At 40.9% G+C, this 26917-nt stretch overlaps 1 protein-coding gene across 6 annotated transcripts in view; it reads right to left on the bottom strand.

Moving 5' to 3' along the window:
- The window catches only part of LOC139758701 (myeloid leukemia factor 2-like), a 196247-nt gene extending 175387 nt beyond the window's left edge, over nucleotides 1-20860 (bottom strand). For all 6 annotated transcript variants that reach the window (XM_071680402.1, XM_071680411.1, XM_071680353.1 and 3 more), the window contains exon 1: nucleotides 20702-20860. In XM_071680402.1, the coding sequence (XP_071536503.1) occupies nucleotides 20702-20754 (53 nt within the window). In that variant the 5' untranslated portion in view covers nucleotides 20755-20860. The remainder of the gene's footprint in view (nucleotides 1-20701) is intronic.
- Nucleotides 20861-26917: the final 6057 nt, after the last annotated feature.

Genomic DNA, 26917 nt, shown 5'->3' with positions numbered 1-26917 from the left:
CGGCTGATAACCTCGTCACAGACCATCAAGTCTTGTGCCGTCTGTCCTTCCCATATACCGACTTCCGGCAGATAACCTCGTCATAGACCATCAAGCCTTGTGCCGTCTGTCCTTCCCATATACCGTCCACCAGCAGACAACCTCGTCAAAGACCATCAGGTCTTATGTCATCTGTTCTTCCCACATACCATCCTCCAGCAGATAACCTCGTCATAGACCATCTGGTCTTGTGCCGTCTGTCCTTCCCATATACCGTCCTCCGGCTGATAACCTCGTCAAAGACCATCAGGCCTTGTGCCGTCTTGTCCTTCCCATATACCGTCCTCCAGCTGATAACCTCGTCACAGACCATCAGGTCTTGTGTCAAATGAAAGTCCTCCCTCCGCACTCTCACCTAGAACCCGGACATGGTCATATTACCTACTGCACCATCACGTGCAGGCACCAACCAATACACACTGATACCCTCGTCTACAACCACGTGAACCAACCAACTCGGTGTCAACTGTACATACGCCGTTACAACATAATACACCAGTTCATTCACCGTTTCCCTCACCTGAAAAGCTTGAAAATGTTACAAAATACAGGTCTTGCTTTACATGTTCAAAAGATGTGAAGTCACACGAGCCATGCATGGGAGCACGATGGTGTAACACTACAGCCACGTCAGGTGGGGGGTTTTCAAGGTTTGCAAAGGAGAACGGGGGTCCAGATGGCTGTTAAATAAAGCTACGAACGTCTTTCTTGGTTGTTGAGCGACGGGGTTTTCAGAAGCTGAAGACACTGGAATGGTTTCGCTAGAGAGCGAGCGAGGCCGGGAGGGCTCGGCTTGGAAGAGATGTGATCGAGCGAAAGTTGGGAAAACAGGAAAAAAAAAAAGAAAAAACGCTGGAGGGTACAGCTTAAAATCAGCCAAGGTAAACCGATAAGATAAAAGAGGACGAGTTTACGAGCAGAGGGTGTGATGATCACCATGGGAATGATGACTAGGCATGGTTAAGTGTGCGGTGCGACATCTAACCAAAAAAAAAAAAAAAAAATGGCGATGAGAAAGATTCTTGTGCGGAGAGAGAGGGGGGGGGGGGGCCTCAGAAATGTAACCTCTCGTCCAACAAAAGGGGCAGAATGAGAGAGAGAGAGAGAGAGAGAGAGAGAGAGAGAGAGAGAGAGAGAGAGAGAGAGAGAGAGAGAGGAGGGGGGGAGGGGAGGGGAAAGAGATATACAGCAGCGCTGCACCACCCGGCCAAAGAGAGATGGAGGTAGTGTAATCCCAGAGACAGAAGAGGCGGGGACGAGTGCAGTATTAAAGCCACAGAGAGAGAGAGAGAGAGAGAGAGAGAGAGAGAGAGAGAGAGAGAGAGAGAGAGAGAGAGAGATAAACAAGGACGGTAGGTGGGCTGAAAGGTAAGGCATACACCATGTACAGCAGGGGTTATTATGAACCTTTATATATGTGTGTGTGTGTGTGTGTGTGTGTGTGTGTGTGGACCACTCAAGAGACACCCGCTGTGTTTGTGGAGCCACCTTCACCATATGCACAATACCGTATCGCGTCTGAAAATCACAACAAAGAGCAAATATAACACCATCCGACCCCTTACCCAAAAACAGTACTGATGGTTAAATTTATTCATTGAAATTTTCATATATATATATTTTTTTTTTGTTCTGTGGACCACAGTTTAATCAACTAAAACAGGAATAGTTATAGTACGAAGAAAAAAACAACAACTATCAGTTGCGTACAACCTGCGAGCACTTGCGATTCTTGTTAAGCAGTTCGCTGGGTCAACACGTAATCCTACCTTTAATACCCTGAGCCGGACGGTGCGATCCTTAAAACATCTAACGACCCTTGAGAACGTAACTAACGCAAATCCTACGTCAGTTACCAGCTGTAACATCGCACCACAAGAACCGTTCTCGGGATATGCATCAACAGCAACGTCTATCGCAAGTGAAACAAGAGCGCATCACAGAGTTACAAATTCGGTCTAGTTTACCAACATAAAAGATCCAGAGTGCCTCTACTGACTAAACAAAAGCGCACCACTGAGTTACCATTCGGTCTTTCCTAACGTATAAAATCCAGACGGCCTCTAGCGCCTGGCTCAACGAAAGCGCCTATCTTATTAAATTAAATCACAATCACAAAATCGAGGAAAAGAGGGAGTAACGAGACATAAACGCCATCCCCCACCTCCCCCCGTACATCATCGCTAGCCTCGACAAGAATGAGAATCTTTACGATCAAAGCCGCGTCAAGAAATAAGCTCCCGGAGGAGCGCAGGCAATCCAGGACATCGGGAGGTACGGAGCGCTCAAGGGAGGTTACCCAGGAGACAGATACACGAGACGCTCGAGAACGCGCACCCTAGGGAGGGACGAGAAGTTCGAGAGCGAGAAGCCCAGAGAGATATCGATACTAGGCCCTCGAAGAGAGATCAGCTCAAGAGATACGAGACGCTCGAGAATGAGCTACGTTGGAGATACGAGAAGCTCGGGAACGAGCTACCTTGGAGACACGAGACGCTCGAGAACGAGCTACCTTGGAGACACGAGACGCTCGAGAACGAGCTACCTTGGAGACACGAGACGCTCGAGAACGAGCTACCTTGGAGACACGAGACGCTCGAGAACGAGCTACCTTGGAGACACGAGACGCCCGAGAACGAGCTACCTTGGAGACACGAGACGCTCGAGAACGAGCTACCTTGGAGACACGAGACGCTCGAGAACGAGCTACCTTGGAGACACGAGACGCTCGAGAACGAGCTATCTTGGAGACACGAAACGCTCGAGAACGAGCTATCTTGGAGACACGAGACGCTCGAGAACGAGCTATCTTGAAGACACGAGACGCTCGAGAACGAGCTACCTTGGAGACACGAGACGCTCGAGAACGAGCAATCACAAAAGGCACGAGACGCACCGGAACGAACGACGGACCGCTCAACCCTTTTATGTCCCAGGCCGGCCACGATAATTGGTGGGTCCCTCTCGCAACGTCCAATATCTTCCACCGGTGAAAGCTCCCGGCCACTGTGAGAGAGAGAGAGAGAGAGAGAGAGAGAGAGAGAGAGAGAGAGAGAGAGAGAGAGAGAGAGAGAGAGAGAGAGAGATTCCCGTGGTAAAAGACGAGCCGGCGACGCTCGCATCTTCTCTCTCTCTCTCTCTCTCTCTCTCTCTCTCTCTCTCTCTCTCTCTCTCTCTCTCTCTCTCCACTCACGGCAAAGGCACGGCGGCATCACCTGTGAACCCGTCTTGCCTTGTCTTCACGATGCTTACAACACTTAAGAAATAATTCACATTAACACCCCGAACCTCCGCTTTAGCGCCACGAAGAGTACGACCCCTTGGCACGACGGCGCACGGTCCTCAGGCACGACGGGACGACTCAAAGCTCACATGCCATCATGGCCGTAGCGTCGCGTTCAAGTGTCGTAACGTCGCGCACGGAGGGCGTTTAACGTCGTGTGTGCGTGGGGGGGGGAAGGGGGGGGGCGTAGCGTCGTACTCAAGCACACTGCACACACGCGAAGAAGAATCCCGCCATCCAGCCGTACGATGAAAACCAAGACCAACTTCCTCAACTTGGCACAGCAGCAGTAACATGGCAACAGGACACAAACGACCAATCAGACCAGGGGTCTCTACTGAGGGGAAAATTGGGGAAAAAAATATCGTACCAATAATCATTTCAAGCCGTTACAACAACGGCCACAGAATGTAAATAAACAGAACTACCCAATTGGAATCCTACATTAGAGAAATAAAAACAAAAAAAACACACAGCACAGAGGAAAATCCCTTTAGGTTTCATATTCGAGCTTATCCATCAATATAATCAACGAACTCGATCAGGAAAAACGATACAGACAAACCAAGGCCAGCGACAATTCCACATTAAAAACCACGCCAAGTCAATACGTCCTTAAGCAAACGAGTGGAATATAACGCAAGCTACAAATACATCCGAGCGGAGAAAAACGGCAATTCTAATTTCCAAAGCAACCAGTCAGTATGTAGTAATAGAGCCATTATTTAAAACACACACAAAGAGGGGAAACTGGGGGATATCCTGTAATGTTACGTCAGTAGAATGAATGTTCGAGAACTTCTAATTTCAGCGACGCTTTCAAATAACCTAATATCCTCCTGCTAACAATAGCGAAGATACAATGCCATTATAAACAATAGACGAAAACGAACATGTCAAAAAAAAAAAAAAACATATTACAGACCACTGAACACGATGGTAACCAACCCTTAGATACGTATAAGTGCCTGGCTACCTGACTCCTGCCTCAAGGCAAAGAACAGGGCATCATACCCTAGGTTCATGTCAGAAGGTCGTACCGTCATCCTCAAGGATCGTACTGTCATACTCGAGGTTAAGCTTTATACCAACTGGCTTAGGAAGAAGCTTAGCTGACTGCGTCCCCCACAACACACGCGCAAAGGCAAGCCAAAAGTCTGGATCATATTCATCCACCCCCAGCCAATCCTTCAGGCCACAATCAGGATGGTTTCTATCCACAGCATGCCTACAATAAAGGCTACAATCAGGATGGTATCTATCCACCACAAGCCCATACAGCAAGCCTCAGACAGGATGGCATCTATCCGCCACTAGCCCATACTGCAAGGCACAGTCAGGATGGTATTTATAACTAACACTAGCCATAATGTAAGCCACAATCAGGAGGGAATCTATCCCCTTATACAGTAGGCCACAGTCAGATGGAACCTCCCCACCACCAACTTATAATGCAGGCCACGGCGTGCAAGATATCCACCCACTAGCTTACGTCAAACTGCAGGCCCAACAGGAGAAAGTATCTACCCCCATACATTCCACGCATACACTGGGGAGGATACCTATCCCTAGCCTTCATGCCACGTATAAAATGGCTAGAATACAGAAGGCATCGATTCGTTAAAGACCGTCGTAGGGACGGTAAGTACCAACTACCGTGCAATGCAGGCATGCCGGCCTAGACATAATCACCTATTCACTGGCATACCTTTCGCGAGGACGTTGTCATCCGTTCACTAGCCCATTCTAATGACATGCTGGCCTACGCCGGAACCATATCCTACCCATTAGCTCATCCCTGTGTATCTGTTTCTACACCAGTCGCACCATGCTGCCCATATGTGGCTCTGTTCACAAACTAGAATGTTTTGTATGAGGTTAACCCCTAACTCACAGCAACATTTCACGCGGTGAGCAAGACGGTGCAACCCTTGAAAACGACGGAACGACCCTAGAGCAAGACGACACAATCCTTTAACATAACGGAACGATCCTCGGGCACTATGGTAGAGTATGAGAGCCCGGTCTTTGGCCTGACTAGAGGGTCAGGTCAAAAGCCAGGCAATCTTCCAAAACCAAGTGTCGTAAGCATCGCATTCAAGAGACTTAATCATTTCCAGGAGAGAAAATAAAAGCAGATTTACGTACACACATATATACACAAGCCCATTGTTTCTACAGCACACACAGTTGAGCGGACAACAATAACAATGGGCACAACCCCCTCCAGCTTTCCGCTAGCTTAAACCTCTCTATATAGTGTTGTGACCGCAGCGTGCAGCAACAAGCAAGCCGGCTTTTCCCGAGCTGTGTAACTTCACCACACACCAGAAATTATTTCCCAGTCCATATTTTCCCATATGGTGTGACGCACGGGGACGTCGCTAAGTCACATGACCTCATTCCCGACAGCAGATTCCGCTGTTGTGTTCTAACACATTAAAGCCTTCTAAAACGCTGTCACACTAACAGAAGAAAAAAAAAACATTGGAAATAAATGATTCAATAAACGATGGAGGATAAAGAATGGAGAGAGAGAGAGAGAGAGAGAGAGAGAGAGAGAGAGAGAGAGAGAGAGAGAGAGAGAGAGAGAGAGAGAGAGAGAGAGAGAGAGAGAGAGAGAGAGAGAGAGACTGCAGACGGGTGACCACATGACAATGATATGCCTGACAACTTGAATGGTGGAACGTGCGGCCAGAGACACTGCACCAGCCAGGAACATATGCTGCATGCATTATCCTCAGATAGCATTAGGAAAGATGCTGCAGTGAGGTACAGTCAGGGGACATGCTGCAGTGTGGCACACTCAAGGGATATGGTGCAGCGTGGCACAGTCAGGGGAGATGCGAAAGTATGGTACAGTCTGGGAATACACTGGAGGATGGTACAGTCTGGGAACATACTGCAGTATGGCAGAGTCATGATGCAGCAGTATGGTACAGAAGAGGTGCTGCAGTATGGTACAATCTGGAAATATACTGCAGTATGGTACAGTCATGGCAGATGCAGCAGTATGGTACAGTGAGGGGAAGTGCTGCAGTATGGACATGGAAGATGATGCAGCATGATACAGTAAGGTGAAGTGCTGCAGCATGATACAGTCAGGAGAGGCACTGCAGTATGATTGTCTAGGGATATACTGCACTATCATACAATCAGGAGGATATGCTCCTATTTGGTACAGTTGTGAAAGATGCTGCAATGTGGTAGTCAGGGGAGATGCTACATTGTGGTAGTCAGGGGAGATGCTACATTGTGGTAGTCAAGGGAGATGCTGCAATGTGGTAGTCAGCATGCACATAAGAAAAATGCCATACTATAGTACCCTCCTAAGGGTAGATGACTGTCTGGTACTATACATATCTCGGTAATCCAATGCACACAAAAGGAGGAGCAGTTCTAGAGAAAGAAAACCCCCAAATACTGCTTTTGCTACGTCAAGAAAGTCTAGCCAGATCAACCTCATGCAACAACCTCCTAAGTAACAGCAATAAAATCAGAGATTCACTGCTAAAAAAGCAGTGTAAATCATGTCTTTAGCGACCTCATAAAAAATTCAAGACATGATCTAACTAAACTCTTCCACAGAAAAGTTAAGTATGTTCTAAATTTCAAACTTCACCTTTACTTCCATTTGGAAAGTCGCTGACACTATACCAATGTATTCTGTTCCAAAACCAGATTCACAGCACTCGCTCTGATAAATCTAAACAGGGAACTGATACTGGTGGCCTCCACATTCTTCCAAGAGTTTTGAATCAGTTATCACTCATGAGCTTAAAAACTCTTCACAGAGCCATTCTACATAATGATGTGAGCAAAGCATCTTAAAAAAATATATACAACAGTGGCTCTAACATCACATATCTTCAGGAATTTTGAAAATATAAAGAAACCACCAAACTGACGACAAAATCAAACTACTTGCACAACTCGAAGACAATACAGCTTTACAAATGGAAGGCAATTCCTCTATATGTCGATTTCGAGAGCCTGGTCCCTTACACTGTCTCACATCACAATTTACAGATCAGGATTTAGGTAGCTGCAAACTGGAAAATCAAGCAGTCATTAAAATCAGGTGACTGGGCTGGACTCAAAATACACATGTAAAGAAGTTTCTTCGGCAAGATCACTAATTGGCCCAATTCATTTTCTTTTATGACACCATGCAATTACATAAACAAGCTTAAACCCTAAATGCTGATGTTGAGAGAGCAGAAGCTGTATCGAAATGGTTTGGTCACAGAGAGAATGAGAGAGGAAAGATTGACAAAGAGGATATATGTATCAAAGATAGAGAGAACGATGAGAAGTGGGAGACCAAATTGGAGATGGAAGGATGGAGTGAAAAAGATTTTGAGCAATCATGGCCTGAACATAAGGAAGGTGAAAGGTGTGCAAGGAATAGAGTGAACTGGAATGATGTGGTATACCAGGGTCAACGTGCTGTCAATGGACTGAACCAGGTAATGTGAAGCATCTGGGGAGAGTTTTGTGGGGCCTGGATGTGGAAAGGGAGCTGTGGTTTCGGTGCATTACATATGACAGAGACCGAGTTTGAACGAATGTGGCCTTTGTTGTCTTTTCCTAGCGCTACCTCATGCTCGCGCGGGGGAGAGGGTGGTGCCATGTTAGGCGACGGGAATGGATAAAGGCAGCAATTATGAATATGTACATGTGTATGTATGTATATGTGTGTATGTATATGTTGAAATGTATAGGTATGTACATGTGCATGTGTGGGCGTTTATGTATATACATATGTATGTGGGTGGGTTGGGCCATTCTTTCGTCCATTTCCTTGCGCTACCTCACTGACGCGGGAGACAGCGACTAAGTATAAGAAAAAAATCTTGTCACAGGAATTGTTCTATACAATTTGCCCCATCTCTCAGGTGGAATCTCTAAGAGGACTGAATCCAAAATCAGTCTTTCTTATTGGTTCTATTGTTAGTCAACAAGATCTAGTTATCATCTTTAGCAACACACTTGCAAATTTATTTTTACCAATTCAATGCAAGCAAGAAGCATATTTCCTAATTCATCATATCTGTAATCATATATAAAGTACAACTTTGTTCAAGCTGAAAGTGGAAGAGTCTTGGACTATACCCATCATTTTCATCTCATGTTAAAGGTTAAGAAAATGCTTAACAACAATCAAAATATGCAGCAGACACATGTCAGAGAAAAGAACATGCAAAAGGTGGACAGGAGAACAATAAGCTAAAAACAAAATGCACACCTAAAAAAGCCACAGCTCTCAAGCACAGAAAACTTGTCAAATGAACTGACAAAAAAAGAAACCATAAACTGAAAATGTCACAAGACAGAAAAAAGAGGAAGAGAGAGATTCATCAGTGAAATATGAAAAAAACGAAATGTATCTATATGGAAAATGCAAATCAATGACTACAAACTCCATTGGCCCACCATAAAAAGATGAAGGTACATATACAGACAACTATCATGAGATAAGCAAAATACCAAGATAGTGATAGCAATCAGTGTTCTGTTAACCTAAATCCATCTTTGCTATAAACAAAGACCAAAAGTCAACAAAGATAAATGTTACAATGTCATGTTATCAACATAAACCTTCCAAAGGCCATACATGTGTTCAAGGTATGCTGGCCCAGAAAATCTATGCCAAGGAAACACTTGACAATACTGGATGCTGGATATTTTTCATTTCAAAGCATACTGATCCCATAATATAACAACCATGCAAATCCAATGTCCCCATTCTTAATAAACCTATGTATTCCCTAAAGAAATTCACTCATTCCTTTTCTATACCTAATTCTTATATCTGATACTGATAGCAACTGAGGATACAACTATTTACCATCTTTGGCAGATTTCATCACAGTTTGTATGGAAATCACACAGTTTGCTGATGGAAAATAACCTACAGAAGCATATATCCGACACTTGAATTGTGCCACTGATAAAAATGAAGATCTATTCCTTTACTGATCTGTGATCATTACCTCAAACCCAATTCCATGGGGTGGTTCAAGAAGTATATACAGCCTCTAAGATTCCTCATGCCACATCCTTAATCCAAACCCAGTGTATTAAAGAGAAACATGGAATATAACACTTACAAAAATGCTTTTAACATTTTCAATTTCCACACATTCATCAAACGAGACCAGCATCTTTTCTTGCAAGACCTCTACACGCAAAATTCCTCCACTGCATATGATCCCTAATCACTCCTCTAGCATCTTCATCTGAAATATCCCTAATCTCTCCGTGGTCTACCTCTCCTCCTTGGACTTTCAATTATATATGTAGCATCTCCTCAACCAATACTTCATCTTTTATATATACCACATGACCATGTCATCCAAAAGACTTTCATCCATGTACCTTTTTAAGGTCTTTACAACCCACATCCTCCTCACATTGCCATCCTTCATTCTGTCTGTCCTCCTAATGCTTTCATCCATTTACAAAAAATTATCCCATGCTGGGATGAGATATAGTAAACCGAAGAAATTTCATGAACAATACTGGGTAGAGCTGCATAAAGCTTAAGGAACTATGACTTTTTCCCACCCACAAAAGCCGTTGGACAAAGATACAATTAACTAATTATCAAAACATTACACAAATGCTGAAACTTAACCAAATGTAAAGAAAAAATCATAACCATAAGGGTTATATTGGGGATGGTTTGCAGCATTCAAATGTATAATACAACAACTGCTCACTTGGGAAACTTGGTCACAAACCAAGTGGAGTGGGTAGAAAAGTTAATAAATGGCAGGTACACAACTAACAATGCATACAATATTTTATTTATATTTCTTTATTTATTTTGCTTTGTCGCTGTCTCCCGCGTTTGCAAGGTAGCGCAAGGAAACAGACGAAAGAAATGGCCCAACCCACCCCCATACACAATGTATATACATACACGTCCACACACGCAAATATACATACCTATACATCTCAATGTACACATATATATACACACACAGACACATACATATATACCCATGCACACAATTCACACTGTCTGTCTTTATTCATTCCCACCGCCACCTCGCCACACATGGAATACCATCCCCCTCCCCCCTCATGTGTGCGAGGTAGCACTAGGAAAAGACAACAAAGGCCCCATTCGTTCACACTCAGTCTCTAGCTGTCATGCAATAATGCCCGAAACCACAGCTCCCTTTCCACATCCAGGCCCCACACAACTTTCCATGGTTTACCCCAGACGCTTCAAATGCCCTGATTCAATCCACTGACAGCACGTCAACCCCGGTATACCACATCGATCCAATTCACTCTATTCCTTGCCCTCCTTTCACCCTCCTGAATGTTCAGGCCCCGATCACACAAAATCTTTTTCACTCCATTTTTCCACCTCCAATTTGGTCTCCCACTTCTCCTCGTTCCCTCCACCTCCGACACATATATCCTCTTGGTCAATCTTTCCTCACTCGTTCTCTCCATGTGCTTAAACCATTTCAAAACACCCTCTTCTGCATACAATATATACATTCAAATTCAAAGTTCTTGTCATAATTCAAAAGCATAAGCGAAAAGAAGACAGGACAGAGAAGCCCTTATCAATGGCATATATATAAAAATCAATGCCGACAATACATACAAAGAAATTCAGAATTCTTGTCATAATTCACATACATAAGTGGAACATTGATAGGAGAATATTTGCTGGAAAAATAAACACTAGAAATTCCAAGCTTATACTTGTACTGTATTTCAAACCACTATCAAGGGTGCTGTCTTAAGAGAGCAGAATCCTCACAAACCTAGAACTCAATCCAACCGAAAAGCATGGAACTGTTGACCTAAGGTAGACCAACAGTTCCAAATTTCTCAAATGGAGTAAGATTTATGTACATTATCCCATCCTCTACAAATACATCCTTGATAATGGCTTGAAAGATGGTCTAAAGCAAGGAATTTTCGTGTTAGATCTTTCCAGTGCGTTTTCACAGAACAAAATATATAATCATAAAGCCTCATTCTTAGTTCTTACTTACGATTAATCATCAACAAGATTATCATAATGCATCGATTACTCTGCAAAAGTACAAGACTCCCAGGTGTATATCACACCATAAGTTTCATGCAAATGCTTCACCCCTTTTTCCATCCATCAAAACATGTATCTCTAAAGACGGCATATCCATATTCATTCACAGATTATCTTTTTACTTCCTCACTCAGCGGAATAAACTGTTTCCTTATATCAATTTAACACCAGCATACTTTTCTATCAAGCCTGAACCTTTATATCAAATGTTACATGCTGTATAGAGTCGTATCACAAGTTCACATAATTCACACCTTATAAATCATTTTGTAAACTGTGAACAAATGAAATACCAAAAATAGTTTGAACAATTTTCAACTTTCAACAAATTGCAGTTGTAAGAAGTTACTTTTTACCTATATAAAGAAGACCATGTGCTTTTAATTACCTATATGAGAAATACCAACTATACCAGAAAAATTAGTGTTCATAATTATAAATATCTTAAGCGAGACATACCCCAAGACTTTGTGTGAACAATTCTCGAGTCATTACCATACATGAAAAAAAAATGTCTTAGCACAAAGCTCTATCTTACTATTAACCATAATGTTTCACTCTATATATTTCTTTCAAGTTTCAGAAACCTGTCTACCTACACTGCTTGGTCGTAGATCAAACTGCTCGGTTATTCTATACAGTCACGTAGTTTATGACGACTGTAGGCTTATGTAAACCCAAAACTTAGTTAGTAAAGTATGTTCTATAGCAGATACATTTTCACTATGACCTCGTAGTTCAGGATGATCTTGTACTCTCTAACTGGATGGTACACATTTCAAATACCTGCATGATGAATAGAGATCTGAACAGTCTTGGGTTCCAAATATTTAAATAATTTTCTGTTTTGATATAGAGGCATCTCCTAATTTTAAAAACATTCTTCCATGTTTGTTCTGCAGAGTAAACTTCTTTCTAGGATTCTCACCATGTAAATTATGTTACACTGGACATCTAACTGCAAATGACAGAGTATAGCTTCAATGATTTTAGTTTAAGAAAATCATTAAAAAAGTTTTCCAAACATCTTTAAAAACTACATGACCCAGGGACTCACTTGTTGAAGATACAACCCACAGGCCTATGTACGTAATGTAAGCTGGCTCAGTTATCAGATAAACTTTGAAGATATTCATCCATTATTTTCAGAATTCTTTCAGAGTTTCATCTCAACCATGATCTTTCTAATAATTAAATACACAACGCTGGTTATTGCAGGATGTGATGTTCTTTGAACATTTTCTAAATGGCAGATTTTACTCACCACAAAAATATTATACAATGAATAGTACACGCTTGAAAAATTCTCAGGTTTCTGCCTCCCTTGTTTTAATGGTCTACAAACTTTCAACTCCCATTTTCTTGAGCTTACTAAAGGTAGGGCCATCCTAATATTAACCCATATCTTTCATTTTCCATAATGTAAAAGTGTTTGCTTGCTACTGTAGCCTTAAGCATTTTAAACTTATTCATTACAGTCACATCAAGCAGGATGAGACCTATCTCTCTTGAACACATTACACCATCAAGTTTTACAGGAAGTGGAAAAATCTGCCTTTCAAAGAAAGCAGGCAGAAGTTGTTAGACATGGTATGAAGGGTGTAAAAAGTTCCTACACTTTCCAGTTGAGAAAAAGATATCACACGTCTCATCCTTAAGCTGCCAATGATCACACAGTAATCATGTAATTCAGGATCTGACAAGTATTAAAAGGTCTAACACTATATGTATAGTATTAGGAGGGAGTTCTACACTCATGCAGCCATATTTGTAAACTTTAAAACTGAAAATACTTGGGGCAATTAGAACCAGTAAATAACAATACAATGCAAGTCCCTTGAAAGGAGTACCAACTAGATTTTCATACTCCATTCTGAAAATAACCATTACCAGTTTTACTATCAACTTCACAAATACTTTTGATTTTACTTTCTTCAAACAGAGGGTCATTAAATACCATTACCCTCATCTTTTAGGGTTTTAGGACAATTTACCACAAAGTCAATTACCCAAAGTACATAAATATGCACAGTATATTCATATTACAACCTAATCGAGCCAAACTCAAGAAAACTTTTCTCCATTAGTCTATTTTATCGACATAGCATACATCTATATACTATTCAGGATCTTTTACACGCCTAGGCCTAAGATAATACCTTGATCAAGAAGGAAAATGAGAACATGCAAACAAAACATCCAAGTTCCACACATAAAAGGTGAAATGCTTCATCTGAAAGCCTCACAGACAGGCCCATACCAAGGAGTTTATATGCAGAGAGAGCTAAGTACCATTGTCTTTGGAGGTCTTCTGTGGGGGCAGAAATATATCAGTCTCCTTAAACCAGCATAAATAAGGCTTACAGGGGAACTAGAATCAAGGGAGTTAGATTCATGAAAAGGATGATGAAACAAACAGCTGTAAGCAAATTCAACTTAACCACAAGTACCCAAGTCAAAAGCCTAAAATATTCCTTGTGACCTAACTCGGGAATATTTTCTACAATAAAAGATGAAATAAGCTAATATACAGTACCTGTACATATACATATAAGTGCTTAGACTTCTTACTTATACCAGGGTCACTCTTGTCACATGCTGGGCATTTTTGACTTAAGACTGGGGGATTACATACAAATATAATGACTTTTACCACTAACTCTACTGTCTTGACAATTCAAAAGAAGAATTTGGCAACTAAGAGCAAGTATGTCCCTTAATGTTAGAATGAAACAGATTTAAACAAGTCAACTTTATTGGGAACCCCTTCAATATGCAAGATGTATGAAACAGTATTTGCAAGTTTTCTTATAAGGGAAATGTGAAGAAAAGGAAAAATATGGGTACAAGCACTCTAGTGTATTAAACTTCTACATCCTACTTCTTTCAAATACTGCTATATAAATCAAAAAAGTTGCTAATCAGTGGCCCTAGTAACAAGTCATTCCCCTAACCACCATTTCTAATAAGATCTCAATTGTCAAACCCCTCTCCAAAGATTACATTACTTAATTTTCCAGGTTCTCTTAGGCATCTATGATTTAGTGACCCAGGAACTGTGATGATGGCTCCTCCTACTCTTCTTTAAACCTTCCTTGATTTGGTTGTTCATTTCAAATTAAATTGCACGTTTACTTCGTACTTTTCAGTTGAAGAATTTTTTTTTTAACGATGACCAACATTACATGGGCAAAACTTGCTCTAATTAAAGGCTATCTCAGGTGGAAGAAATATAGTGATAAGAGCATAAATTAATTGTGGTTTTACAGATGTCTGGCAAGTCACATTCGAAGAAGGAAATAAAGGGAAAAAGGGAATTCCAAAGCTTAGTTGATCAAGGGAAGGAGGTATCATAACGGTCAATTCTTGAGTGGCAAGTCTCCAAGCAAAAACTATAGGAAGCAACATTAGGTCTACAAGGCTGCTTCTCTCCATAATGGAAAAAAGTTTGCTTCCGAGATGTTTTGAGCCACTGCCAGTTTATGCAACAGCTCAGCAACTCGTGTGATTAGATGTCTGGTGCCTTACATATAAACCAAGAAATGAGTTTTTTATTCATGGGATTACAAAAACTTAAGACAGCACTTTTTTCGTAGCAATTATCAGTTCACCTATGTCAAAATTTTTTCGTAGCAATTATCAGTTCACCTATGTCAAAATTTTAACTTTTTAGTTAGTTGAGAGTACTTCTATTGACAGTCAGAGCCCTCTTCTTGACCTACAAAAACTAACTCGGTATCCATACACAACAGTAATCTTTTAAAAGTGCTTACGTAGCCTTGTACCCAGTTCCAAAATAATCAACTCGAAGCTTGGATAAATCACTGAGGGTACATGTTTATTTCAAATCTGCACCAAAACTAGCTTCAGGAAATGGCAACTTGTATCAGGAGCTTTTATAAAGTTTCTTTCGACAACAGACATACCTGCACAAGAATGATTGATCTCATCTTTCGTAATCAATGATATCGAATAAAATAGTATGAGTGTTCTGGGAAACTCAGGGATATGTTCATGCAATGGTAGATAATACACTTCTAAAAAATAAACAAAACCTTCATAAACTTAACCTAACCTCTGGAGCACTCACGATTTATCTAAATGTTCAACGGCCATTCAGTATTCTAGCTGAAATATATTAGTAACACTAAGGAATAGGCATTACCAACATGATACCAGATGTCAACAAAAATTACACCTAAGAAGCTAAGCAATCCCCATGAGATTTAAATAACAGCATATTTCAACTTTAATTCTGACTACAAGGTAAGGTTTTACAAGTTCTGTTCATATTTCACAAGAGCTTTACCTACTTTACATCAGTTAATCCCACTGATTCTGATATACATAAACCTTACAGCCTTATCTAATGCTGTTCAATGAAACAATGCTCCAAAACATACTCTGCAACTGTCACTATATTTTCTAAACACACTAGCAATGAAGAACACAATCAGCCACTGGGTACCCCAGCTACGTAAACTTTGACTTTAACTAGTGTGGTACCCCACTTACGTATGCTCTTCAACGGCTAACCACTTGAAGCGAGAAGAAAAATCTGCAAGACTTCCATGGAGGAGCACTGGTTAGCACAGCCAACTGCAAATTACACAGCCTTTCATGGTTCAACTAATGGACAAGGGCTATTTGATGCATTTACCAAACATAAGCTGGAGCCTACATACTTTCCAGTCCAAAAAAAATCCTTTCTATGGAGCTCCCCTAATACTCCCACCAGACATGGCAACGAGTCAAGAAGTGATATAACATTGTATGTTTGTGGAAGAATGAGTGAGGTGAGGCTGAAGAAGAGGCTATACATATTGGAAGTGGAGGGAACAAGATTGGACAAACCAAGGAGGTTGGGGATGTAATGAAAGATTTTGAGTGATTGGTGCCTGTTCATGGATGGCATTATGTATGCATGAGACAGAACGTCTGAATCAGGATATAAAAAGCACGGTCAGGGGAAACCATGGAAAGATCCATAGAGCTGGACTATGGATAGGAGGGCTCCAATTCATTACACATAAGAGATAATACAATACATACATATACTTCTACGAGTCCATGGGGAAATGAAACGGTAAGTTCCCAAGTGTACTTTTGAGTAATAATCAAATCATGAAGGGAGATACAAGAAAGAAATATGTCAGTATCTGCCCCGATGATGTGATTATTACACGAAAGTGCACTTGGGAACTTACTGTGTTTCATTTCCCCACAGACTCATAGGAATGTACTTGATCACACACTCAACTGAGGTCCTTTCCAATAAAAATATACATACATCTATTCATAACTGTCACCATTTTCTGCATTAGTAAGGTAGCACCAGAAACAAAGAAATATGCTAATTTGTTTACATCTACTCCATGTCATGTGTAAAGCACTGAAACCACAGCACCCTATCCAAAACCTGGCCACAAAGACCTTAACACAGTTTCTCCTGACCATTCAATTTGCCTTGGTCCAGTCCACTGACAGCATATCTCCTGTGTATACTTCATCACTTCAATACACTATCCCATGCACACCTTAAACCCCAATGCATGTTCAAGCCCCAACCATTCAAAATCTTTTCCAATCCATCCTTCCATCTTCCAATTCTCCCCGTTCCCTGCACTTCCGACATTATGTATGTATGTATGTATATATATATATATATATATATATATATATATATATATATATATATATATATATATATATAGGGAGCGGGGGGCTGGAAATCCTCCCCTCTCGTTTTTTTTTTTTTTTTTTTTTTTTTTTTTTTTTTTTTCCAAAAGAAGGAACAGAGAAGAGGGCCAGGTGAGGATATTCCCTCAAAGGCCCAGTCCTCTGTTCTTAACGCTACCTCGCTATCGCGGGAAATAGCGAATAGTATGAAAAAAAAAAAAAAAAATATATATATATATATATTTGCTTTGTTGCTGTCTCCCGCGTTTGCGAGGTAGCGCAAGGAAACAGACGAAAGAAATGGCCCAACCCACCCCCATACACATGTATATACATACGTCCACACACGCAAATATACATACCTACACAGCTTTCCATGGTTTACCCCAGACGCTTCACATGCCCTGATTCCATCCACTGACAGCACGTCAACCCCGGTATACCACATCGATCCAATTCACTCTATTCCTTGCCCTCCTTTCACCCTCCTGCATGTTCAGGCCCCAATCACACAAAATCTTTTTCACTCCATCTTTCCACCTCCAATTTGGTCTCCCACTTCTCCTCGTTCCCTCCACCTCCGACACATATATCCTCTTGGTCAATCTTTCCTCACTCATTCTCTCCATGTGCCCAAACCATTTCAAAACACCCTCTTCTGCTCTCTCAACCACGCTCTTTTTATTTCCACACATCTCTCTTACCCTTACGTTACTTACTCGATCAAACCACCTCACACCACACATTGTCCTCAAACATCTCATTTCCAGCACATCCACCCTCCTGCGCACAACTCTATCCATAGCCCACGCCTCGCAACCATACAAAATTGTTGGAACCACTATTCCTTCAAACATACCCATTTTTGCTTTCCGAGATAATGTTCTCGACTTCCACACACTCTTCAAGGCTCCCAGGATTTTCGCCCCCTCCCCCACCCTATGATCCACTTCCGCTTCCATGGTTCCATCCGCTGCCAGATCCACTCCCAGATATCTAAAACAGATATATATATATATATCTGGAGGAAGTGAAGTGTTTTAGATATCTGGGAGTGGATCTGTCAGCGGATGGAACCATGGAAGCGGAAGTGGATCATAGGGTGGGGGAGGGGGCGAAAATTTTGGGAGCCTTGAAAAATGTGTGGAAGTCGAGAACATTATCTCGGAAAGCAAAAATGGGTATGTTTGAAGGAATAGTGGTTCCAACAATGCTGTATGGTTGCGAGGCGTGGGCTATGGATAGAGTTGTGCGCAGGAGGATGGATGTGCTGGAAATGAGATGTTTGAGGACAATGTGTGGTGTGAGGTGGTTTGATCGAGTAAGTAACGTAAGGGTAAGAGAGATGTGTGGAAATAAAAAGAGCGTGGTTGAGAGAGCAGAAGAGGGAGTTTTGAAATGGTTTGGGCACATGGAGAGAATGAGTGAGGAAAGATTGACCAAGAGGATATATGTGTCGGAGGTGGAGGGAACGAGGAGAAGAGGGAGACCAAATTGGAGGTGGAAAGATGGAGTGAAAAAGATTTTGTGTGATCGGGGCCTGAACATGCAGGAGGGTGAAAGGAGGGCAAGGAATAGAGTGAATTGGAGCGATGTGGTATACAGGGGTTGACGTGCTGTCAGTGGATTGAATCAAGGCATGTGAAGCGTCTGGGGTAAACCATGGAAAGCTGTGTAGGTATGTATATTTGCGTGTGTGGACGTGTGTATGTACATGTATGTGGGGGGGGGGGGGCATTTCTTTCGTCTGTTTCCTTGCGCTACCTCGCAAAAGCGGGAGACAGCGACAAAGTATAAAAAAAAAAAAAAAAAAATATATATATATATATATATATATACATATATATATATATTTATTATATTCATACTATTCGCCATTTCCCACAATAGCGAGGTAGCATTAAGAACAGAGGACTGGGCCTTTGAGGGAATATCCTCACCTGGCCCCCTTCTGTGTTCCTTCTTTTGGAGAATTAAAAAAAAAAAACCAGAGGGGAGGATTTCCAGCCCCCCGCTCCCTTCCCTTTTAGTCGCCTTCTACGACATGCAGGGAATACGTGGGAAGTATTCTTTCTTCCCTATCCCAGGGATAATATATATATATATATATATATATATATATATATATATATATATATATATATATATATGTATATATATGTATATATATATATATATATATATATATATATATATATATATATATATATATATATATATATATATATATATATTTGTCAACTTCTCACACATTTGCTCCATATATCCAAATCATTACAGCACACTCTCTTCAGTTCTCTTAACCACACTTTCTTTATCAATGCACCTCTCCCTTACCCTGTCATTTCTTATTTGATCAAACTTCCACACGTCATATATGTCTATATACATCTATAGCATACAATGCATATGAAGTGTTATTATAGTTCATCTGCAAAGGGTTACACCATGAAAATGAGTACAAGATCTTTTGGCTCAGGTGTGAAATGCAACCTTAAACCTACAACCCCATACGAGGGGTCGTGTGTTGTACAATAATATCAAATCTAAGACAGCCATAACTGAAGCATACAACTGTCCAAGCCATTTGGACAGCCCTAAAAAGAGGACAGGAACCTTCTGCATCACAATATCAAAATATTCTTATAAGCAGCTCATCCTGAATTTTGGATGAAAATTTACTGAATTTAAAAGAAAAAAATGGTTAAGTTATTCTACATACAAGTATTGGTATTAAGGTAGATTGAATAGCTAATATAAGTTACACTAGTCATAAATAATTTTCTTCAACAAATATCTGAATATTCCTATTTGGTGAGTATCATCTAATTAGGACATTTCCTCTATGCATTTCAAAGCCCATCCTGCTTGGTCATGGCCTTGAATCTTTCCCTGTAACCTACAAGTGCATACTGGAAATAACAAATGACCAGCATTATATTCAGAACAAAGAAAAGGTTATTCCCTTCACAACTCGTCCTTGCCTCTGGCTCAATACCCAAGCATATCATTCTGTATATCCATAATGAGACCATTTCCGAGATTAGATAGCCATATCAAATTAAATGTGACCCGTCTTTGTGTGCTTGAGCCTATCAACTGGCCCTTTGTGTGGTGAAATACAATTTTAAGCCACACAACTTCATCTTCCCTTCCCCGGCCACGATATGCAACCCTCCTGGAAATTTCTGGAGCCGCTCGAGCCGAGCCAAGTATATACTTCCCAAATTACAGCATATCTACACAATCATCCACAAATCATCTTAATATGAGGTTATATCTATATATTCCAGGTATATTTCCGTGTTTCCTTCTGTTAATAAGCAGACAATACAGAGAAAACCAAACTAGCTCATATTTATCCATTATTTGCCCAACTGTTACCTCCAGCATCATCCTGCAACTCTCATATGACTGACACGGCTAAGGAAGCCAATATCATCCTTGTCCTTCGTCCAATATCAATCACAATGAATCAGTAGCCTCTTAAAGACAATTCCAAACATCCGCCACAGAAACTGGTCATGGCGCTCCAGCCACGCAATTATTGACCATTTTTATTTATTTCCCCGAGCCACTCCCGGCAAATCCATAAAACAAATACATCTTCAATCACTTACCCGAAGAAGCTGTCCTCGTCAAAACCCGTCATAAGTGATCCGAACAGAGACATATTGATGGTAGATCAATATCCGACCGAGAATGCCAACGTGTGCCGGGAGAGAGGCGGCGGCGTGTATAGTCCACACTGGCTGAAGCTACACTGCCTCCAGCAAGATGGCTGCCCACCACCAAAACATCATCACGTGACGTCCACACTCCACCCACCCGCTTAGTTTAAATAGCTCATGGCAGCCCAGGATTTTCCTTTGAGTCAAGTGAAGTAAAAATGGGATTATGACCGTGTTTTGTTAACGTCTGTTAATCAGACTACCATTTCTCATGATTATTAGTGAATTAGTGTATATCAATGATCTCACGCATCTCTTTTGTTTAACAAGTCGGCGACATGGCGCGCGGGACAGAAGCATGTCCTAATCGCATCCATCAAGGATCAAAGGAAAAGTAGAAATACAGTAGACAGTAGAGCTCCTTACATGTCTGTAAGTCTGTGTCTTATTGTTGGGCATCTTATAGAAAAAGACAATAGACGATAGAGACTTCCACAGCTTCGCCATCCGAGGACAGCTGTTCTTTTTAATCAAAAATATTGATATGAAATTCTAATAAATGCATAGACGAGCTCTCGAACACAAGGGGAGGAAGATAGTATATGGGGGCATCAGTCCCCACTTTAACGATAAGAATTTTCTAAATCTTGAACGCGACAGTCGGCCCACACCCACCTTAGGTGTTCATCCTCTCCCGGGATTGGCCGATAAATGGGTAGCTGGCTTAGGCTGGGTGATATATATATATATATATATATATATATATATATATATATATATATATATATATATATATATATATATATATAAACACACAGGAGTAAAGACATGATGCATGTATACTAGGTTCAGAAACAGGGCAACAAGTATTAATATTCTCTCTCCACACAAGCAGGAATCACACAGTGGCTGCTGGAATGAAATGACTTGTGGAATGACTGAGTAATGATCAATCTACTGATAGATAGTTGCATGTACGGAAAGAGGCTTAGAAGAAGTATGGATAGATGATTGGATTAGCTAAAAGGGTAGATAATCAGATAAATGTATATCACAGTGACTTACTGGATCTATAAAACAAATGATGGTATAACTGAACTACCATTTTAGATTCAAAGACTGATGTCGATCATCACAGCAGTGATTGTTTGATGATAACTTTTATAACGGGATGCCATTTTTACTTTGACACAGTATTAGTTTATGTTGAATAAAAGCCACTCAAAAAGATAGATTTATAACCGGATGCCATTTTTACTTCCACATAGTATTGGTATATGTTGAACAAAAGCCACTCGAAAAGATAGATTTTGATTCTTATCGTTATTTGCAAATGACTAGGATACAAAAAGGACCTTGGTGACAGTAATCACTTAGCCCATGTCTTAACAAAACGATCCCGATTGGACGCTGCTCTTTTTTTTTTTTCTATTCTCCCTCGCCTTTTTAAAATCCCTGGAATCCATCCGCTGACAGTCGACCAATCTCGAATACTCCCTGCCCAAATCAGTCATTACCTGATGCCATGTCCTTCTATGGATGCTGATTGCGAGAGACGCCATCCGGCTAGCAATGCGTTCTACACACAGCAGAGGAGAAATGGGAGGACTAGTGAGAGAAAACAAATGAATGATTGACCAGTAGCCTAACGCAGATTAAAGTTTATGGAGGAATAATATCATCTCACTTCACGAGAGAGTAAAGCCTGGGTTCATGTTTGTTGAGAGGTTTCGTTGTTGGTGATCAATTATAACTTACTTAAGTCTCTTTTTCTTTACCAGACGAGTAAAGTTCGTTAACTTTTCTCTTTGTGAAATGCCGGTATAAATCCACAGTGTTTTGATTGTGTAGATTTTTTTTATTGTGTATTTTGAATTCCATGCAGACATATTTTTTTCTTAAACGTGAAAGGCAAGTCCAAAGTTTTTCTTATTTTTTTTTTTTTTAACGTGGGTTGTAGGTGAGTAGATCTTTTATGATTTTAGTTCCATAATAATACTGAAAGGTGTGTCGTGATACCATGGAACCTTTTCAAAAGCAGTTGTATGGAAGCATATTTTGTGTTATGAAGTGTCGTGATACCAACGTGTGTGTGAAGCATGCATTGTCGGTTCGGAGACTATTTGCTTTGGAAAGGTGGTGAAATTGTCAACGTCCACAGACGATTGGATTGTGCAACGTGGGTTGTAAGGCTATAGAGTTGTTAATCGTGATATATGGAGTTTTGAATCCTTAATCTTTTTGGGTGTTATGTGATTCCGTAGAATTTATAGCTGTGGAACGCGGGCTGTATATCCCTATATTCATTTCCTTAAATGTAGGTTTCTAAAAGCCTTTTTTTTTTTTTTTTAGTAGGGTTCGAGTCCATTGACTTTTTGAACCAGCGCTGTAATGGCCATACACTTCTTTTTTTTTTTGTCTGTTAGATGAAACGTGGATGGAAATTCTTTACGCTGTTCGTTAAATAGACGTGGACTGTGAGCCTATTGAAAAAGCTGTGCAATGGAAGTCCACGGGATTTGTGTTAAACGTTGGGTATATATATATATATATATATATATATATATATATATATATATATATATATATATATATATATATATATATATATTTCATACTATTCGCCATCTCCCGCATTGGTGAGGTAGCGTTAAGAACAGAAGACTGAGCCTTTGAGGGAAATCCTCACTTGGCTCACTTCTCTGTTCCTCCTGGAAAATTAAAAAAGAGAGGGGAGGATTTCTAGCCCCCCCGCTCCCTCCCCTTTTAGTCGACTTCTAAGACACGTAGGGAATACGTGGGAAGTATTCTTTCTCCCCTATCCCCAGGGATAATATATATATATATATATATATATATATATATATATATATATATATATATATATATATATATATATATATACGTTCCTTTGGTGAGGTTGTAACACATGCAGTACAACCTCATTTAGGAAACTTCTCGCTCCAATGGAGTCCACATTTCTCAGGTCCTAGAAGTTGCGCAGTTGGATCCACTTACACCCTATCTCTCAGGTATGTTCTGTTTATTCCTGTAAAACCTGGAATCAACAGAGTGAAAGTAGTATTAAGTGGAGAAAGTAAAGAGATTTTCAAGAGATTTTACGACGTGATAACAAAGATATAGAAATGGCTGCCTTCGCGTATGCACAAATTGGCTTATTAGTAAAAAAAAAAAAAAGATCATGATAACCACACACACACAAATGCATTCTCCATACGAAAGGTCTAGAAAATTCGTAGGCGTCAGAAATTACATTCCAGGCTGAAGTATTACACATCTCTCTCTCTCTCTCTCTCTCTCTCTCTCTCTCTCTCTCTCTCTCTCTCTCTCTCTCTCTCTCTCTCTCTCTCTCTTCTGTTTAGAAATACGTTCGAGATGTTCATTCCCAGCGCAGTGGATGGGACGACTGAAGCGCCGAATGACCTCATAAGGAAAGATGATTCATTAACTGACTACAAACGTTACTGTGTTGCATCAAGGCTCTTCTCCATCTCGAAAGTTCTCGTTTGAAACAACTGCGCTCGTCTGCTTGCCAAAATAACTATCCCCCTCCCTCATCCCTCCTTCATCTGACCAGTAGCAGTTACCCACTCGTCTGTCTATTTTAGAAATATTCGCACGGGAAATTTTTGAGGTTGTATTTCATATTACAGAAGTTATATTATCATGCATCACGACCCGCGTCAATATTTGTTTTATTTCCATGCTACTCTACTTTAGGTTTCCCCTTATTAACTTACATTACTATCATGAACATTTTTGGCTTAAATCCTTCAAATATTTGCCATCCACTGTTTTATTTCGAACTGAGTAAAGCGCAAACAAATCATCGTAGAGAATTATAAAGGATTTAACTGTTCTTGAGAGCGGGTTCAAGAGAGACCACGTAATTCAGAGGCTGCTGATTTCATCAACACCCACCCATTCTCCTGTTACCATTCTTCTCCTTCGTTTATGGATGTAGTAATTATGATAATGATACTAATGATAGTAATCAACGGCCTGTGATTGTCTGCAAGGGGGATTCATTTTAACACTCGCTTTGCCCACTTGCTTCACCATGTATCGTGTACCATATCTTTATTCCTGTTGCGTATTTGCACACACACACACACACACACACACACACACACACACACACACAGTCTAAACCAGATATCCATTTATCGACCCGTATTTGCACACACACACACACACACACACACACAGAGTCTAAACCAGATATCCATTTAACGACCAGTCCCGAGGATGAACACCTAGGTCAAGAGTGGTCCAACTAGCGCTACCCGGAGTTCGAACCCATTTAGACCCAAAGTGTTTCATGGTCAGCAACGCTAACCACTTCATCAGGGAGGACCGTGGGGGATGCAGCTATCTACGGAAGTACTACCTGCCTGATTTGGGAATGCTGAAGTGGTGCCCAGTACCATCTTACACCCTTCTCTCTAAGATTATGAGTCATACAATTTTCTCATTAAAACTAAAATGTCAAATGAAGATAAAATATCTATTTTTCAGTTCCATCTTTTTTTCTTTAGTTTGTCGACACTTTCGTTTTCTATACCTGCTCCCCTTTTCCCGCCACAGCCAGGAGGCGTCAGGGGCAGACGACTGGTCGCACGAATTTGGAAAAATCCTCGCTTGGTTCCTTCCGTTTTCTCCTCCTGATCTCGTCATCTTTCAAATCGATATCTACGATACACAGTTGGATAGATAGGTAGTGTTCTTTGTCCTCTGTTTCCTCATTCTCCTTGTCATCATTCAAGACTTGGCCTCGATCAAGACGGTCCGTAAATTAGGTCTCTTTCCCAGTCATTTCCTCACGGCACATAAAATCCCATGTCAAGCCACACTCCCCAGACATACAAGTGTCACACTTTCTTTACACTCAGAACATCTTCCATCCCTACAGCACTACGAACATATCCCAGTACCCCACATGTCTGCAGTGCAACGACCAGACACCAGGGCATCGAACACTTACCACTTCATTGCCCTACTGCACTTTCCCAACATGGAAGTGCACATTATGATCTGTGGTCTTGCCCGGTGGACGCGGCTGGCTCTCTGAGCCTTGCAGGGCGGATCTAACTAGGCTTGACTGCCATTTATGGATTTAAATAAGGGAATTACACTTTACCGAAGCCCCATCTCTCTAGGTGGTAGTGTCAGGAGCTTCAGCGGTCGACACGTAGCGAACCAAGGCTTTAGTGTGGTTCAGATGGCTGTCTTCCGTCCACAAACATTAATTCTCTCCACGACTTTTTTCCTCAACCCTCGATTTTTTCTGTGGTCCGCGCCTTTTGGCAAAAATATTTGTGTAGATAGAAAGATAGATAGATAGATAGCCACTTATCGACCAACCCCCCCAAAAATGTAGTTTAAACTCCTTGGTTGTTCGTGAGACGGTTGCGCTGACAGACTCGAACCCGGACTCAAGAGCCGATTGCGCTGACAGACTCGAACCCGGACTCAAGAGATTCTTATGCCACAAGGCTCTGACCACAGCACCATGGATTGTAACCTGTAGTGAAAGTTGTAGATAAGTAGAATTCTATATCATTGTCCATGTCTATACACTTGTGCGTGCATAAGATGTCAAACTAAGAATCATACCAATACAAGGGTATAATGCCAGCTTCTGCAGATGTCATTTATATATTCGCACAGAATACATATGTAATGTACACGTCATGTAAAGAGAACAGGAAAGTACATATCATACATATACCATGTGTACAAAGTGAGTGATACAGTCTGCAAAAAAATAGCTTAAGCCGACATGTAGACCACTTAAAACTGGCTCTAAAATAATTCGAAATTGTCCAAAAAGAATGGTTAAACATCTTTCATATCTGGTATGGTATCCTTAACGATCATATTGAAAAAAATAAGGCCAAATCCACCTACTCTGTTACAGAGAACAGTGTTAGAAATTGTCATATCTTATTACTCTTCACATGAGGGTTAGATATGAATGAACCCTCTATTGCCCAAGAGGATGGGGTGTGTGAGTCCTGTGTTCGGACATGCTGATATCGAGATAGTTATTTAAACGTATATAATGTGCTCAAAACGAATCCAAGATTAAATATGAAAGTATTATTAAGGTATATATTCTCATAAGAGTATTATAAAGGCCAA

Source organism: Panulirus ornatus, chromosome 2 (genome assembly GCF_036320965.1).
Source record: "Panulirus ornatus isolate Po-2019 chromosome 2, ASM3632096v1, whole genome shotgun sequence".
Taxonomy (NCBI): domain Eukaryota; kingdom Metazoa; phylum Arthropoda; class Malacostraca; order Decapoda; family Palinuridae; genus Panulirus; species Panulirus ornatus.
The sequence above is the reverse complement of the archived record's forward strand: the minus strand, read 5'-3'. Positions and strand labels throughout refer to the sequence as shown.